The sequence below is a fragment of the Argiope bruennichi genome, chromosome 8, assembly GCF_947563725.1.
Source record: "Argiope bruennichi chromosome 8, qqArgBrue1.1, whole genome shotgun sequence".
NCBI classification, from domain to species: domain Eukaryota; kingdom Metazoa; phylum Arthropoda; class Arachnida; order Araneae; family Araneidae; genus Argiope; species Argiope bruennichi.
Window position 1 is genome coordinate 107,532,961 of NC_079158.1, and position 17,185 is coordinate 107,550,145.

Sequence of the window (17,185 nt, forward strand, 5' to 3'; positions counted from 1 at the left end):
TAAATCGTAATAAAGGAAAAATTTTAAGATTCATTTTGAATTAAAATTCAATTTAAATAGGTCCATACTTTCTTAATGGATACATACTATTCAAGAAGTACCTGCATTCTCAATCTCACATCATACACATGTAATTAACAGATAGCATCCAACTTATAAACATATTATATTATAGTTATTAAAGCTGGCTCATTTAAAAATCCTGATTGTGAAATTCAAAATCTTTTCGTTGCATTTAGTCTACACCTCTACAGATGAACGTTTATTCCTTCTTTCAAAAACTTCTTGAATTATCACGTACTGTTACCAGAGTAATCCCTAAAAAGGGAAAATCTAGCGAGCGTTTTCCCTGTCCGATGGAGAATACAGTCAGTCTGGATAAATGCAAAGCAGATTGAATTTGGAATCGATAAATAGCCATAATAATAATTTAAAATAGCCCTATAATTATTAGCTCTATGATTTTAATGTTTTCTATGTTGAATCCATGTCGTTCAACATTCTTAAAATGTGTGTCATGAAATAAATAACCAAAAACATGTAGCAACAGAAATGTGTATTTAACACGTACCTTGCTGTATGTATGTTTAGCTGTTTGAATTCATTTGGTTTCTACTGCTATGTTAACATCGGAGAACAAACGATAAAAATTTCAAAAGAGTATTCATTACCACCTGCGGATGGCTGCCGATTCATAAACAGCATAGGATTTTACCATTGATTCATTGCTGGTTGGTGAATTTCTGAATATTATAAATTAATTTTAATATCGTTTGCTTAATTTATCTAATATTATATTTCATTATTATTACAAATAAGTAACATTTTTTATAATAATACAGAATACTGCTTTAAAAATATCTGTCTCCTAATTTGACATTGCTTATAATTGTTACTTTATCACATTATCATGTTGTTTGATGTCCGAAAGACACACACCATATAATTTCAGAGTTTCTAAGAATTAATTTTTAATTTGAGATTTTGGGAGATTATGACATTATAACTTCATCATCATAACTTCTGAAAATACAATATCACAGATTTTATATTAAAGATTATTTTAAAATTTTAAAAATTGCCTTTCTATAATGCCAATTTAAATGCTATGCAATTCTTCTCGTTTGGCAGTGTTAAAGATTTTTCAAAGTATTAAAGTTGGTAAAAAATAAAATTCATACATCTAACATTACTTTTTAAAACAATTTAACACGGTGTCTTTCATATTTATAAAGACTAAATTTAGTAATAATTTTTTCAGACTTGCTTATTAGCAGGAATTTTCATTTTTTTTTTTTTTTTTGCATTTGAATACCCTTTATAAAAATGCACTATTTTAATATAATTGGAACTTCATTATAATTATTTAATTCATTTAATGAAATTTTGATTCTTTACGAATGACGTCATCTATCAATAATTTTTGATAAAAAAGAAACTGTTTGTATGTAGGGACTGTAATACCGGACCAAAATTTCAATACCGGTATTCGGTATTTTTTAAATCTTAATACCGGGATACCGGTTTTAATACCGGTATTAGACATTTCAGAAAAAAAGAAAACACAGGTGTTTCTATCTTTTATTTGCCAGTTTTGTTAGAGAGTGTAAATATCACAAAAATAATTTGTAATTTATAAATTATAACGGTATATAATCACAAAAAAGTAAAGAAACATCTTATTTATTTAAATCACAAAAAAGTGTAAATATCACTATTCAGTCTGTGGTACTATTACAAATTTTTGAAATGTGATCTTAAAAAACATGATGCATCCATTGTACTGTCATTAAGCCTGAAAAGTAATTTTGTGTAAAAATTACCAGCTGTCGAAAACGCTCTTTCGGCATCTACGCTAGTTGGTGGTACTGTTAGCAATGCGCGATATACTTTTTCCAAGTATTTACCTCAACATGCCTCATCTTCAAATAAATCGATTTCTCGTCGGATGGTTTTGGATATAGCTGATTTCTGTATTGTATTTTGGTTAGTTGATTTTTTTAATTTATTGCTAATTTTAATTTTTGTTCAAGAGATAATTCCTTTTCACTATCGACAGTAGTGACATCATAATCTTCGATAATTGAACCGAATTCTTCCGAATGTGGATAGGTTTGTGGGTAAACATTTTTAAGAAAATTTACTCTAAACTTAATCAGATTTGAATTGGGTTATTTTCTTTTCTTCTTTTTCATTTTCATTTTTAAAATCATTATAATTATGTAAATACCATAAGACATTTTCTATTTCGGTATGAATTGCTTCTGTGAGATTTTTCAATGTAATATATAATTCTTCAGATAGTGATGCGTGCTGTTCTTTCAGTGAATGCAACATGAAATTTTTTGTTGCATTAGCTGTTAATAAATTCAAATCTCTCCGACATAATGCCTCAATAGTCAGTTTTATTGGAAGTCGAGCTGATATGGTTCTGGATATTAAGCCGAATTCACTATCTGAAAAATTAATTTACAGGTTTAAGTCGATTGCTTTTTTTGATTGGATTTCCCAGTTTCAAAAATCGTCCCATCATTAGGAGTAAACTGTTCCAACGTGTTTTAGAATCTAATATTAACATATATTCTGTTTTATTTTCAGTTAGTATATATTTTAGTAATATATCCTTTTTATAGGGAAACGTTTAAATATCTTTAAAAATTTTCGAACTTTATAAATTATAGGAAGCAATTTTTGATAGGTTAATATTTCATCCTCATTAGCAATATCTTCAACAATTACATTGTCATTATCTTCATTATCAATATCACTCTCACTCTTACTCTTTTCAAAGTTGGAATCCGAAATTTCTATATCCACAATGTTTGGATTCTTCTGGGGTTTTTTTTTTCAGTATAAATCATCTATTACTCCTAATTGAATTCCATGTGCATAGCATAAATGCTGATTTGCACCAATCAACTTTCCAACTTTTTTCATAATTGTTGCTCCATCAGTCGTTATGGATACAATATTTTCTTTCAGGGGTAATCCATGTTTCGCTAATTTAGATTTAAGCAATTAATTAAACCATTAATTAGCTAATTAATTTCGCCCGTTATGGGGACATAAAAACAAAAACGTATACTATTTTGCTATGTTCGCGATACCTGAACATATAGTGGAGACAATTTTAAAAATTTCTAGTAAATACCGAAAAACCGGTATTTAAACTTGTGAATACCGGTATAACGAAATTGTACGAATGGCTCAAAATACCGGTATTCGGTATCCCGGTATACCGGTATTGCAATCCCTAGTTGTATGATTCCATAATGTTTGTAACATTATATTGAAGGCCTAATAACAGAAAATAATTAAAATATAAAGGCCACTTCTTAGAAATGCATTAAAATAAAATAATATTTCTACCTTTTAGCTTACTTCCAAGATGATGCATTAAAAATAAAAAATTTACATAATTTCTTTATTTTGGTATTTTTTTAGAGTCTCAAAATAGTTTAAGTAAAACGAAACCAATTGAATAGTGCACATATAATCTAGATTTAATCGTGTTAGTTTACATTTCAAAGTACTTGATAAGAAAGATATCTGTGTGATAGTTAAGAAAACAACGGTACCATTGCTCCTATAGCTGTAGATAGACTATATATATATAAATAGTGTTAAATGTTGATACGGGTCCAAGTGAAACAATGTGGAGCGTTTGAAACATTGCCTTTGATGTAAGTTCTACAAAAATTTTGCATTTTTTAAAAGATAATAAGAGGATACATTCGACATTTGTCAGCGAATTTTGAAAGCGGAAAAAAAAAAGACCAGAATAGTCAATGTTTAACAGTCTCGAATTTCAGCAATCACTTTAAAAAATTATTTTAATCTGATAAGGCTTCTAAGATGGTGTACTGTTTATTACTTGCTCAGGTATGAAAATTGTTTGAAGTGCTTTCTAAATCTTAGATTTTAGAACTTCCAAATGTATTTGTTTCTTATCTTATTAATTAAGGTTAGTACTGTCTACGAAACTCTTTTTCTCAATTTTAATTAGATTTTTAATTAAAAATTAATCATTTTCAACAATAACTTCGGAGCATATAATGACACAAAAATTATTTTTATGCCTTTTTAAATACAAAAAAAAAATATTTTAGAGCTATGAATGTTAGATTTTTTTCCTTAACCTTAATAATAAAAATTAAATAATTATCATAATTTATTTTGCAAAAAGTAGTTAAAGACATTTTTACAAAATCCGTCTGTCTGTAGAATTGGCTTTTGCAGTATAGAGTAGGGAAAACTAATCTCGTAATTATTATGAATTGAAGTTTTTAAAGTTAATTAAATTGAGATTTAAAATATTCCCCATGTATTTTGAATTATTTTGATATAATTTTTATGAATATATAAAGTTGAATTTAAAAAAATCCGCGAAAAAATATTTTATAGCAAACGATAAAATAAACTTGCTTTTTTAAATAATAGCATTAATTGCTGGTATTTGTTTTAAATAAAACGACATAAAATTTAAAAAACGTTAACCTCATAATTCAATGATTGATATATTTTAATAAGCGGAGGCCAAGAAAACTGAATCGAACTTTAAAAAATATTTCGAAATCTTCTAAACATTGTTTCGAAGATTTCAAACTCTGAATTGAACCTCAAAATATACGAAATGAAAGTTCCACTTTCTTTCATTTTCTGTATTTAAATACTCCTATTTATTAGAGACAGTAAATTATTCTAAATATTATTGGAAATTCTGGATATCTGTTGCTGAAAAAAATACTGTCCCAAAATGAAATCTGCAATGTGAAACACGGTACAGAGCTTATATGAAATCCTTAATATGAAACAGAAAATGTATCTTTATCTTACGATTTTCAAAATAATCAATCATTGCGATATGAATGGCAATCTGAACTCTATTTCAGATCAAAACTGTTATTTTAGGTATTTAATATTAGGAATTATAATAAGTGCTTAAATAAAAATCTTGGTTAAAAAATTTAAAATCTTGATTAAAATAACTGCTTCTTTGGCCCAGCATTTCAAACTATGATTGAATGTAAATTAAAATAAAATATCATGAAAGAGAAATGATAATAACAATAATAATTGTAGCATAATGCTCTACCCTGAAATATTCCTTTGTAATCAGTAATAATTTGCGATAACTAATATTTAAATGTTTGAAGATTGGATCGAATCTGCCCAAAGAGCATTTAAATAAGGAATAATGTATAATATTAAGCAGAAAATACATGTCGGTTCCAAGAATTTCTTCTAAACGGGAAAACTAGCCCTTGAAATTTTTATGCGACATTCTGAAATACATTTCATAAATGGCGATATTTTTAACTATCAAAATTAATTTTTCTTAATATATTTAATTAAAAATTGAAAATTAAGATAATGTTCGTATTTTTTAGCCAATAGCTAGTGAAATATTTTAAAAAAATGGCATTTTTACATCACAAAAAAGGCAAAATCACATTTGCACCTTGTTAAAGAACAATAATTTATCTTTTTAATGACCTTAAATTTATACGATTCATTTTTTTCTCTCAATTTAGCAAACTACTAAAAAAGGTTTTCAAAACAATTCATAGTTATCAAATTTAAACCATTTTTTGTTCGTTCGTTTGATCAAATAAGAAAACTGAGGATTTTTGATTGTTAGGCAATCGTGAGACATTAACCAACTCCACTTTTACTTTTTGTTTTTCTTTCAAATTTTAAATAATTTCGGCAGCGTTTAGCTAAACTTTATGTAATTAGATTAAAATCACCTTTTCATCTTAAAATTTCATATAATTAAAAATTAAGCAAGCCTTTTGCATTATTCCATGATAGATTTGAAAATATCACACAAAATCTATTTTTTACACCATATTTAACTTAAAAGAGTTTAGCTTCTCAGTTGCATCAATCTCTCTTTCTTATAATTTGTTTCTCTTATTTTAATAAGTTTTCAAAATCAGTTTTATAACAATATTTGTTTATGGTTTTACAACAAGAATACTCGAAACTTTTTTGTCAGAACACATTAGAAGAATTCTGGAAGATCATGTGGAGAAAAATTTAAATGCAGACGATTCGAAGTTTAAAAGCAGAACTCTGGTAGAACATGTCAAGAAAGGTTTAAAAGCAAACGAATAATAATTTATATCAGAAGTAATTTATTTTATTCACTTTAATGTTTTATTACCTACTAGCCGCCTTTGGCGATCAGCCGGTTCGCCAATCTTAATGTTCGTTAAAATTTTAATAATTAAATATTTTATGCAATTTCTACTTTAATAGCTTCTTCATCAAAATATTTTAAAACTTCAAATTTTGATTATCATATAATTCCTTCATAATATTATAAAGGCCTTCAGTCATAACGTAATATGTATCTCTCTCATTTTCTGTTAGCACCCGTAGAATTTATTCTTTAAATTAAAGTGGAAAGAATTATTTTCATTTAATATAATAATATTTTTTACTGAAACAAAGCATTTTTTTATAATCTGATTACTGAAAATAGAGTCACTCAGCGTTTAAACTTTATGGGCACTAAAGAATATCTTCTTAAATTTATGTAATATCTCAAGAGTTGGTCAACAAAATTTTCTTAGATTCATTATGAGCAGATCGATTAATTAACAATGTTTAAATTTAAATGCATCAAACCCTAAGAAAATAAAACGAATCGTTTAAAAAAAACGGTTGAAAACGGTAGAATTTATGCTTTAAATTAAAGTGGAAAGAATTTATCTTCATTTAATATAATAATATTTTTTACTGAAACAAAGCATTTTTTTATAATCTGATTACTGAAAATAGAGTCACTCAGCGTTTAAACTTTATGGGCACTAAAGAATATCTTTTTAAATTTATGTAATATCTCAAGAGTTGGTCAACAAAATTTTCTTAGATTCATTATGAGCAGATCTATTAATTAACAATGTTTAAATTAAAATTAAAAGAAAATAAAACGAATCGTTTAAAATAAACGGTTGAAAACAGGTTTTAAAAAAACTACTTAAAAAACGATGTACTTAAAACTATAAACATATACAAAAAATATATAACTAACATAAATACAATTTACTTACAAAAGCATGCAACTAACCCAAAAATAATTTAAATCATCCATTGATAACGTTGTCATGGCAACAATCAGAACAGAATGCGCATGCGTGAATTTTCTTCGCCGGTTACGTAACGCAAATACGTGATTTTTTTCTACGCCAGTTGGGGTAACGCTATGCGGATTAGAAATTTTTAATTTCCTTTATTCTGTTTTATTTTAATTCAAAAGTACTTCAGAATGAATCTGAAAGATTGATTCATTAACAATGTTTAATTTTAAATGCATCAAACATTAAGAAAATAAACAGAACTGATTGAAATAATCCGCCGAAAAATTTTAACCCTAGCCTCATTACTGTTGGGAGAAAAAAAAAACTAAAGCCTTTCTCGTTTGGCGCTGGGGATAATGGAAGATTTTTTTGGCGAAAAAGTTGGCGGTGGGGAAAATGGAAGATTTTTTTGGCGGGAAAGTTAATTTTTAATTAATAATTAAAATTCTAATTAAAAATTCGAAAAAAGAAACCCCAGGTGCACATTCCCAACCTCCAAGGTATACATGTACCAAATTTGGTAGCTGTATGTCAAACGGTCTGGCCTGTAGAGCGCCAACACACACACACACACACACACATTGAGCTTTATTATAAGTATAGAAGAATTAATTAATGAATTTTCAAAATAGTAATTGAAACCTTCCTATGCTAATTCAAAAAAAATTTTGAATTATTTTCTAGCAAATGCTAATATTTTATGGGAAACATTTCTTAATAGTAGTTTTTAAAAATAATTTGATTGAAAACATTTTCTCTTTTTAAAACTAGCAATCAGGAAGTCCGATGTGTTTCCAAGTCTGACACGAATGAGCTTGAGTGCACGAATAAATTTTCCACACTTTTTTCTAGATAATTTAACATTTATATAAAAAGACTATTAAAAGATTTATATTATGCATGATTTTATGAACTAAGTGATATCACCAATAAATCTATTTTAATTTTTATTGCAACAAAGTCTATTGTCTAATTTTCATATTGTGAAAATATCCATATTATAAATAGTCCTTAATTAAATTATTCTTTTCATCAACAGGAACATTCCAAAATTTTCATTTAAGCTGTGAAATTCGGCATTTATAAATTGTGTGAAATTCGGAAATTTATAAATTGTGTGAAATTCCGCAAAGCTTTAGTTAATGGCACAAGAATGGAAATCCCAAACCAAAACGCAAGTTTTAGCAAATTAAGAATCATTAAAAATTTGACTGCAATATCTATATCATTTCTATTGATGTTCACTGCTTGTGATGGTTTAATTATGCTCCAAACGACTATGAATAAAGAGGAAGGGATAGGCACGGTCGGTCAAGCTGTCATACATATTACTTATGGAATTTCGTCTTTATTACTTTCTAGTTATGTTAGCAAGAAACTTGGCAGTAAATCAACTCAGCTTTTGGGAATGATTATGTATTTGCCCTACGTTGCAGCAAATTTTTATCCTTCGTGGATTACTCTGGTGCCGTCAGCCGTCATCACCGGTGTTGGCTGCACTTTACTTTGGGGAGCTCAATGCACATATTTCAATGAATGCTCAGTTCTCTATAGAGACGTTACAGATGATTCCACTGATTATATTCCAAGTCCTGTGATCACCTATAGATCTGGTAAAGGAGAGATAAAAGAACTATCTGCAAAGCATTTCCTGCAAGAAGCAGAAATAAGTCTAAACTTTCAAGGAGATTGCGAAAACTCTCTAAAAACTTCTCCATCATTTCATCTGCCATCATACAAACGTTCTGAACCTGGAAGTGAAACAGAATCAAATCGACAATGTTCGGAAAGAACTTCCAAAAAAACAACTGAATATGTTCAAGATTTTGAAAACTTAAATTCCGAGACAATCAATAATCATAAATTATCTGAGGACATTCAAACTATTGAGGAAAAAAAAAATAAACCTTTTGCGTTGCATACAAAAAACAAGATGGAATATAATCCTAATCAAAAGTCGAAGTCTCTTAGTGCTGTGAATTCTTTGTTTTTCGGCTTCCATGGTTTGGCGTATTGTTCTGCACAAGTGTGGAGCAATTTAATCAGTTTCTATGTGCTTGCCTCAGAACATACTGAAAACTATAATAAAACTTCAAATTGTTCTTGTGGGGCAGATTTTTGTAATACTGACCAAGAGTGTGTCAATTCTAAGATAGAAGAAGTGCCCTCAGATATCAGACAGTATTACACCGGTTTATGTTTTGCTTGTGGGATCCTAGCTGTGCTACTAATTTGGATATTTGTGGATCACTTGGAAAAATCTAAAAAGCAAGTAACTTTATCGTGGAATCATATCTTTGCCACCGTTAAATTCATCCGTAATAAAGAACAGCTCTTTATAATACCCCTAACCATTTGCACCAGCATGGTTCAAGCGTTTTATATGGCTGATTTTACGAAGGTATGTTAAAGTTCATTTTATACCATTTAATGAATCTGTTGTAGGAGTAAATTAATCACTCTAACAAAGGAAAAAAAATACTATGCACATTTCATCTATTTGTCACTGAAAGTTCGAAGGAAATTTATACCATCAATAATTTAGAATATTTTGCCTCTTTAACGATACTTATTTCATTTTTGCGCAATTTGTCTTTAAATTATTATTAATCCTTCAGAAAATTTATCTCACCGTATTTTGAAGTGAAAAATTTGGAAATAATCCTTAGCTCAACAGCTTTATTACAATTACCCTGCCAGAAATTTTTTTTAAATTCCTCTTTTATTTTAATAAGCCTTTTCACAGGGCTTATATTTATTCTTAAAGTAGAAATGGAGTCATTTTAAAACTTTGAAATCAATATGCACTGACATTGAAATAGTGATTTAACATGTCGTCAGACAAAAAAATATATCACCAAATTATTTTGATCTGCGCCAAAAAAAAACGTTGCCAAAAAATGTTTTAGCATTAAGATGCGCTCAGATTGGCGGATATCTAAATTTTCGCTTGCGCTTGGCTAACTGCAAAGTACCAGGAAAAGTAATGCTTTAACAAGCAAGTGAACTGAATTTCACTTGCAGACACAACAGAAGTTTCGAGCTTTGAAAAATTACTAAAACAATGCCGGTTTTCCACAGTAAGTTCGGAAAAAAATTCCAAAAAGTATGTTTTTACTCGCTTTTAAAGTTTAAATTTTTACTTTTTCTATAACACCAATTTAATTTCTGTCAATTATCATTTATATTTTTAAAAAAACATTTAGTGCAAATGACTCTGAAATAAGTAAATTTATTGGGACTCCTTTACTACGCAACTTCAATATGTTGAATGACTGAGTCATTATGTGTTTAATTCTCTTTTGTATTAATACACATCTCCTGAGAACTCCTTTTCTTTGTTTTTAAGAAAAGATAAAACAAGGAAACTAAGCGAAAAAAATATTTCAAAACTGAAGAAAAATTACAATGAATCTACAATCACAAATTTCAAGTTATCATGTGAGAACATTATTATTTATAAGTCATTACTTGTCTTAATTAATTTAAGTCATAAAACAGTTCAAACAGATTTGAAACATTCACGAAACTTCTCTATCGGTCTCTATCTCATTTGTAGTCCTATATCGCATGCTCTTGGAGTACTTCACATATTGGACTGGTTACTGTCTTTTACGGCATTACTTCCGCTTTATCATCTATGATTTCCGGTGTGTTGATTAGACTAATTGGAAGAAGAATCGTTTTAATTTGCTGCCAGATTATCAACATAGTGAGTCTAGTCCTGCTTTATTTGTGGACTCCTGATGCACAACAACCTATTATGTTCTACTTGGCCGGTGGAATATTTGGCTTTGTAATTGGAATATTCCATTCTCAAACGAAAGGTGAGTATGATGTTTCGTATGCTATATCATCGGAGAAAATTAAAAATAGTTAACCTTTAAGAAGGTTTGACCTTGAACAATTTCTATCAAATTATGAGATAGTTGGCAATTTGCCAGTGCTTCCCAATTTGGTTGTACGGTGCTTTGGATGCAATTTCCATTCCTATATAAGAATCATTAGATTAGAGTTTAGGTTAATGAGTTCTAGAGGTTCCGAGGTTTTTATTTTTTACATTTTTCATTCTTTAATGCACTTTAAAATAAACTTGTATTAAATTAAAATAATATGAAGCATTTAGCATCGTAATAATTTTAATTTCATCTGTAATGGCATGCAACATTTGAATCCTAAGTGCATTAATTTTAGATTATATACAAAATATCACATTTGGAAGATTTGAGTCTAGCCAATCATAGAAACTTGAAATCACCAAAAAAGCAGTACTGCATCAAAAGTATGAAGTAAAGCATGTACCTTTAGTTATTTCCGAAACGCTTATTCATTTTGGCACTTAAAGTACGATTTTTGGTTGAGATCAGATTTCTAGTACTGTGGATTCTTCCTCCAATTTGGTAAATCCAACAATTATGCTTGATGGTTATATTACCGGAACTTCGCCTTGACTGCAAACTTAATTGCCAATGTACCTAATGATCATATTTTATAAGGCATTAAATATTTTAATGTTCTAAAATAGACATATCCATGTTCAAGTGTTTTTTTATTACAAAAATGTTTCAGAATATATACTGAGGTTGCTGATTTCAAAATTGTGTTGCTTCTGCCGTATTGGCTCTAAATTTTTAAATAATGAATAATCTCAACATTTCAATGATGTCTTCGACCAGTAATATATTCTGATTTCAGCTTATCTCTTTACCTGCTTATTTTATTCATTATATTATTTTACTCCTAAATTTAATATTGTAATAGGAACTGTGTACTTAATTCATTATTATTAATTCAGGTTCTTGAAGAAAACTCGATACTTTAATATTCTTATTTTTGGTCTTCTTGTTAGTATTTAGATCTTTACGCATTTCATTGACATTTGTCAACTTTCTAGTTATCTGGGAGTCGAAAATGAACCAGAACATTTAAGATTTTTTATAGTGGTTTTTTATTTTGTTTATGACGCGTCGTGGCAATTGAAGGTAACAGTAAGCAGTATCCAGTAAATCGATTACATGTTCGTTATTACTGGAATATTCTTGAAGATATTGTAAGCGTGGTAACATCCGCTGAATATAGAACAGATAGATTGTATATTTATATTGTAATATTTACAGCATATTCTTTGAGGAACATTCACAATTTGTAAGAGTTCAGTTAAAGACGTAAAAGTGCTTTATAACAGCACACTTTTGTATATTTTTATAAGTATACAAAATATCGTTAACGAATAAACATAAAATTGCTAAAGTACATCGTATTGCTAAAGTACGATAATTGACACGAAAAAAAAGTTCGAAGTCACCAAACGATATCCTCGTGATTCTTTGTGATGCAAGATTAATTAAATAAAAATAAAAAGTCAAACGATAAATTAATTGCGTCGTTTGAAAGCCTTAATTAAAAGTAAAAAAACCAAATAATAAATTTATAGCGCCATTTGAAGGTGGCGTCATTTTATAGAAATGCCGCACAATAATCAATAAGACATATTTTAAATGTACAGTGGTTCAAACCTTACACCTTATTTTTACTTGATAAATACGACTTTCAATAAAAAAACATATTACCGAGAAGTGAAAATATGTTTTAATTTTACACATAACAGATGGTTTAATTTAAAGTAAAAACAAAATACAATCAACGAAAAACTTTTAAATTGAAGAGCTTCAGAAGCATATTAAATGAACGTATGCAGATTTTTGTCTCAAAAAATTGAGAATACACCAATGAAATTTTTGTAATATCTCGCATGCAAAGAAAGTATCAATATTTGTGTAATTGCATTTAACAATGAAAAAGACATCACATTTTGACATTACGTACTCTGTGTTTGGGGTAATTGTCCTGCAGGAAAATGAAATTTCCATCTAAACCCAAATTTTTGGCACTTTCCTTTATATTGCTGCGAAGTATATCCAAGTAAACCTATGGTTTATAATGCCATCTATAGAAACTAAATTACCCACCATGTATAAAGCCTTACAACCCCAAATCACGACAGAAATATAACCATGTTTAACTATAGAACGTAATTCTTTTTGGATACAAAGCAGTATTAGGCTTTCTCAATACGGTACGACGGCGGTCGCTGCCAAAAATGTTGAGTATTCTTTGATCATTAAATATAACTTTCTTTGAAAAACTGGTTTTCAATCCGACTTTTATATCCTTCTCATTTCATTTCTGAAATATTCAGCACTTACACTTTTGCCTATGATTTGAGAAATTTCTGTAGCAAGTTGAATGAGCCATATGGTTGCAGCAATCTAAAGGAAAGTGCTAAAAATTTGGGTTTAGATGGAAATTTCATTTTCCTGCAGGACGAAGAAGCCAAAAACACAGCACATCACGTCAAAATATGATGTCTTTTTCATTTTAAACTGCAATTACACACACTGCCACTGTCCACCGACATCAATGTCATGAAATGTCTGTGGGCCACACTCGAAACAGTGGTCAAAAAACACAAAATTAGAAATAAAACCCATTTAAAATAAGTGTTGCAAGATGAATGGGGTAAAATATCTTCAGATATCCCCGAAAATTGATTCGATAAGTATCAGGACGTTTAAAAGCCATTATAAAAGCCAAAAGACATGCAACTAAATATTGACAATTTCTTTATAATCGATATATTACAAAACCTTCATTGGTGTATTCTCAATTTTTTGAGGCAAAAACTTGCTTATGTTTATTTAAAGTGCTTCTGAAACCTTTCAATTTAGAAGTTTTTCGTTGATTGTTCTTCATTTTTCTCTAAATTAAACCATTTGTTATATGTAAAAATAAAAACATATTTTCACTTCCCGGTAATGTGTTATTTATATGGAAAGTCGGATTTATCAAGTGAAAGTAAGGTGTACTCGCAATTGTTTGTGACACAACGGAAATCATCATCCTTCCCTGACAATTTCCTATTCTTTTGAAATTTAGGAGGAATATTAAAATGTTAAAATGGTTTTTTGGAGCTCTATTGTCAAGGACATCAGTGATATATTTGAGTTGATCTGAAGACGGTCATCTTCTTTGTGGAATAATGAAAACGATATACGCAATACGATTTGCGTGACAATAGGGTACACGGATGTCACTGAAAAGAAAGTGAAATGGCCTTAAAAAGATATGTTTGCTTTAAGAGCAGAGAAAACTTTCAGAGAGAAATTGATTAATAAAAATAAGAGAATTATCTTAGTATCCTCTGAATCTTCTATTCATAAAATAATACCTTTTGGAACTCAATAAAGATGGTGATTGCTTCCAATATATTAGCAAATTTATTTTTCTTCATCTGTGCAAAGAAAGTCCACTCAAGGAAACGGTTAACGATCCTCAAATTCATAAATTCATTAAAATGCAATAAAGGTTTTGGCAACTGTAATTAAACTGAATCATCTGATTGGTCACCTTTCATGTTGGTTATTAAGGTGTTTTGGAGAAACCACAAAAAAAAGTCAATCAGAAAAAACACAAAATATATTAAAAAATACCTCTAAAACATGACGTGGAAATATGAGCTTAAACTACATATTCTACTTATTGCTTGGTAAAATATTTGAACAACATCGTGGATTTTAGTGAAGAATAATAAGTGTGGTTCCACCAGAATATCAAAATAATGAGAAAAAAATGAGTTCGAAATCAAAAGATTATGGTAGATTATTTCAGGGACCCTCCATACAAGATTTCCACCGGACATAAAAAGTAATCATATAAAGAGTGCCTTTTTTTACTTTTTTGAAAAATTGCAATGAATTGAGACAATACTTATGATTATTTAGTGATAGAGATACTTGTACCATAGTCAATACTTATATCATAGACAATACTTATACCATACTTATAGATAGACAATACTTGTACCATACTTAGAGACAGGAAATACTTATACCACACTTAGAGATAGACAATACTAATTCCATATTTAGATACAGATAATATTTATACTATACTTGAAGATAGATAACTTATACCATACTCAGATAATATTTATACAATACGAAAACATAGAAAATATACCATACTTAGACAATACTAATACCATATTAGGGATAGACAGTAATTATACCATAGATTGATTAGATTGTTACAAAGAAGAAGGTGAACTGATTATTGGCTCCCTTACGCAAATAAATAATTTTTAGAAGTTTATTTAAAAAATTCTTTTTTTATTTATTTTAGCGCTTTATGGAGTTTTCTTCCAAGGAGAAGAAGAAACAGCCTATTCCAGCTGCAACATGTACAGTTCCATAGGATGGGCGTTACCATTTGTCTACAATGAATTCTTTTGCACTTCAATTAAACTCTACATCATGTTTACAATTTCATGTTTGGGATTACTAGGATATTTACTGGCTGAAAGGAGTTTCAGCAGAAGAAAAAAACAAAATGAAACATTTAAATAAATATCTACTGATTAATTTGTTTTAATTATTCGTATAGTAAATATTATTTTCTACTTCATAGTCTTATATAAATAAACTTAATATCATACGCTTATTTTTTTAAGAACAGAACTTTGCAATCCATTTTTCACTCGTATCCAAGAATACCAGATTTCTGAAATTTTGTGCAGTTGGTGGTTCCATATGAAATAGAATATTTTAATTATTTCAGACTTCTTGATTATCAATAAATAAATTAATGTAGCTGAAAATAGATTTAACAACAACGGCGCCATCTAAAATGTAATTTTCCAGAATTTTTAATAATACATTAAATACTATTTCCAATTATGAATTGAAATATATTAAAGATCGGTTGTTGTTATTGTTTCTAATGACATTTGCCATGGACAAGCTCGTTTAGGAAGTCAGTGATTTTTAAGCCAAGGGAGCATCTCTTGTTTTTTATCTATATTTATATTATATAAATTATTTATATTTGTTTTTCGAAGAGCAACTTCTTATCAAAATATTAAATTAACAAAATATGATTTTTGTCAAAGCAACAAGAAATGTAATCGAAATTCACAAAAGTCAGTAAGTAAAATCAATCAATGATTAATTAAATAAATAATCAAATAAAAGAATAATTAAACAAATAAATAAAATAAAATTAATAAGTAAATTAAAATCTTCAGTGAGAAAATGAAGACGAATTTTAGAGTGGAGTGATAGAGGAACAAAATAGATTGGGTTGGGCTTAGGATCAAACCCAAAATAGGTTTAGGATCAAAACCAGAATAGGTTTAGGATCAAACCGGATAATGTCAGCCTTGAAAACTCTTAATTCAAAGGTAGAAAAAGTGATCTCCAGTCTTCAAATCCATCAACTAGTTGCAAGTCTAGAAATTCATAAAATTATATCATAATACAAAATACGAAACTTTTTCCTTTAATTTCAACTAAAAATGAGCATACAAAATGAGAGAATTAATTATTTTAAAATGTAAATTAATTAACTATAAACATGACAAATTTTAATAATTCTGAAATTATTATTCTTTTTATGAACTGTGAATGCCAACTCCTGCTTTGTTAAATAGACTGCTGAGCATATAAAAAGTAATTGAGTAACAAAACTCTCTTGAAAAAAAAAACCTTTGCATAGCAAATTTTATGTTTATTAAAATTAAGAAAAAAATTGCATTAAAATAACATAAAAAGCCATTTTTTTTTTTGGTTTTTGCTGCAAAATTGATATTTTTTAAGCTAAAATAGACTTTGAAGTTATTGAGAACAAGCATTAATATTTCGATTAATTATTAATTAAAAACTAGCCAGAATTTGAAAAAGAACTTACAAAGCGAACACCTATATGGAAGCTTAAAACTCCAATGATTTGCTCTACAGAAAGTTTTAAACGGTTTTCATATCCGAAAATTTACAGATAAGTCAACCTACAAGAATTTTCATAATAAAATAATTTTTTAAGACGATTCTTAATATTTCGATCTGAGCAATCAATTTATTATTTGTTTTTGATCAAATCAGACATTGGTGGTGTTAGCTAATTTTTTTTTTCAATGTCCAGAGTATATTTCATAGACATTGAGAGTAATGTACAATGCTATTCCTTTAAAAAAATGCAAACTTTCAAAACCTTTCTTTAAGCACAATGGATCAAACATTTTACTTCATTCTGATTGAAATAGC

The 17,185-nt window shown here is 28.5% G+C and overlaps 1 protein-coding gene across 1 annotated transcript; it reads left to right on the forward strand.

Annotated features, from left to right (window-relative positions):
• Positions 1-666: 666 nt before the first annotated feature.
• On the forward strand, positions 667-16,583 carry LOC129980714 (protein unc-93 homolog A-like). Its single transcript, XM_056091097.1, has 5 exons — positions 667-731; positions 8,128-9,489; positions 10,648-10,915; positions 15,270-15,416; positions 16,576-16,583. Exons 2-5 carry the CDS (start codon positions 8,242-8,244, stop codon positions 16,581-16,583), a joined length of 1,671 nt encoding a protein of 556 aa, XP_055947072.1. The 5' UTR covers positions 667-731; positions 8,128-8,241.
• Positions 16,584-17,185: the final 602 nt, after the last annotated feature.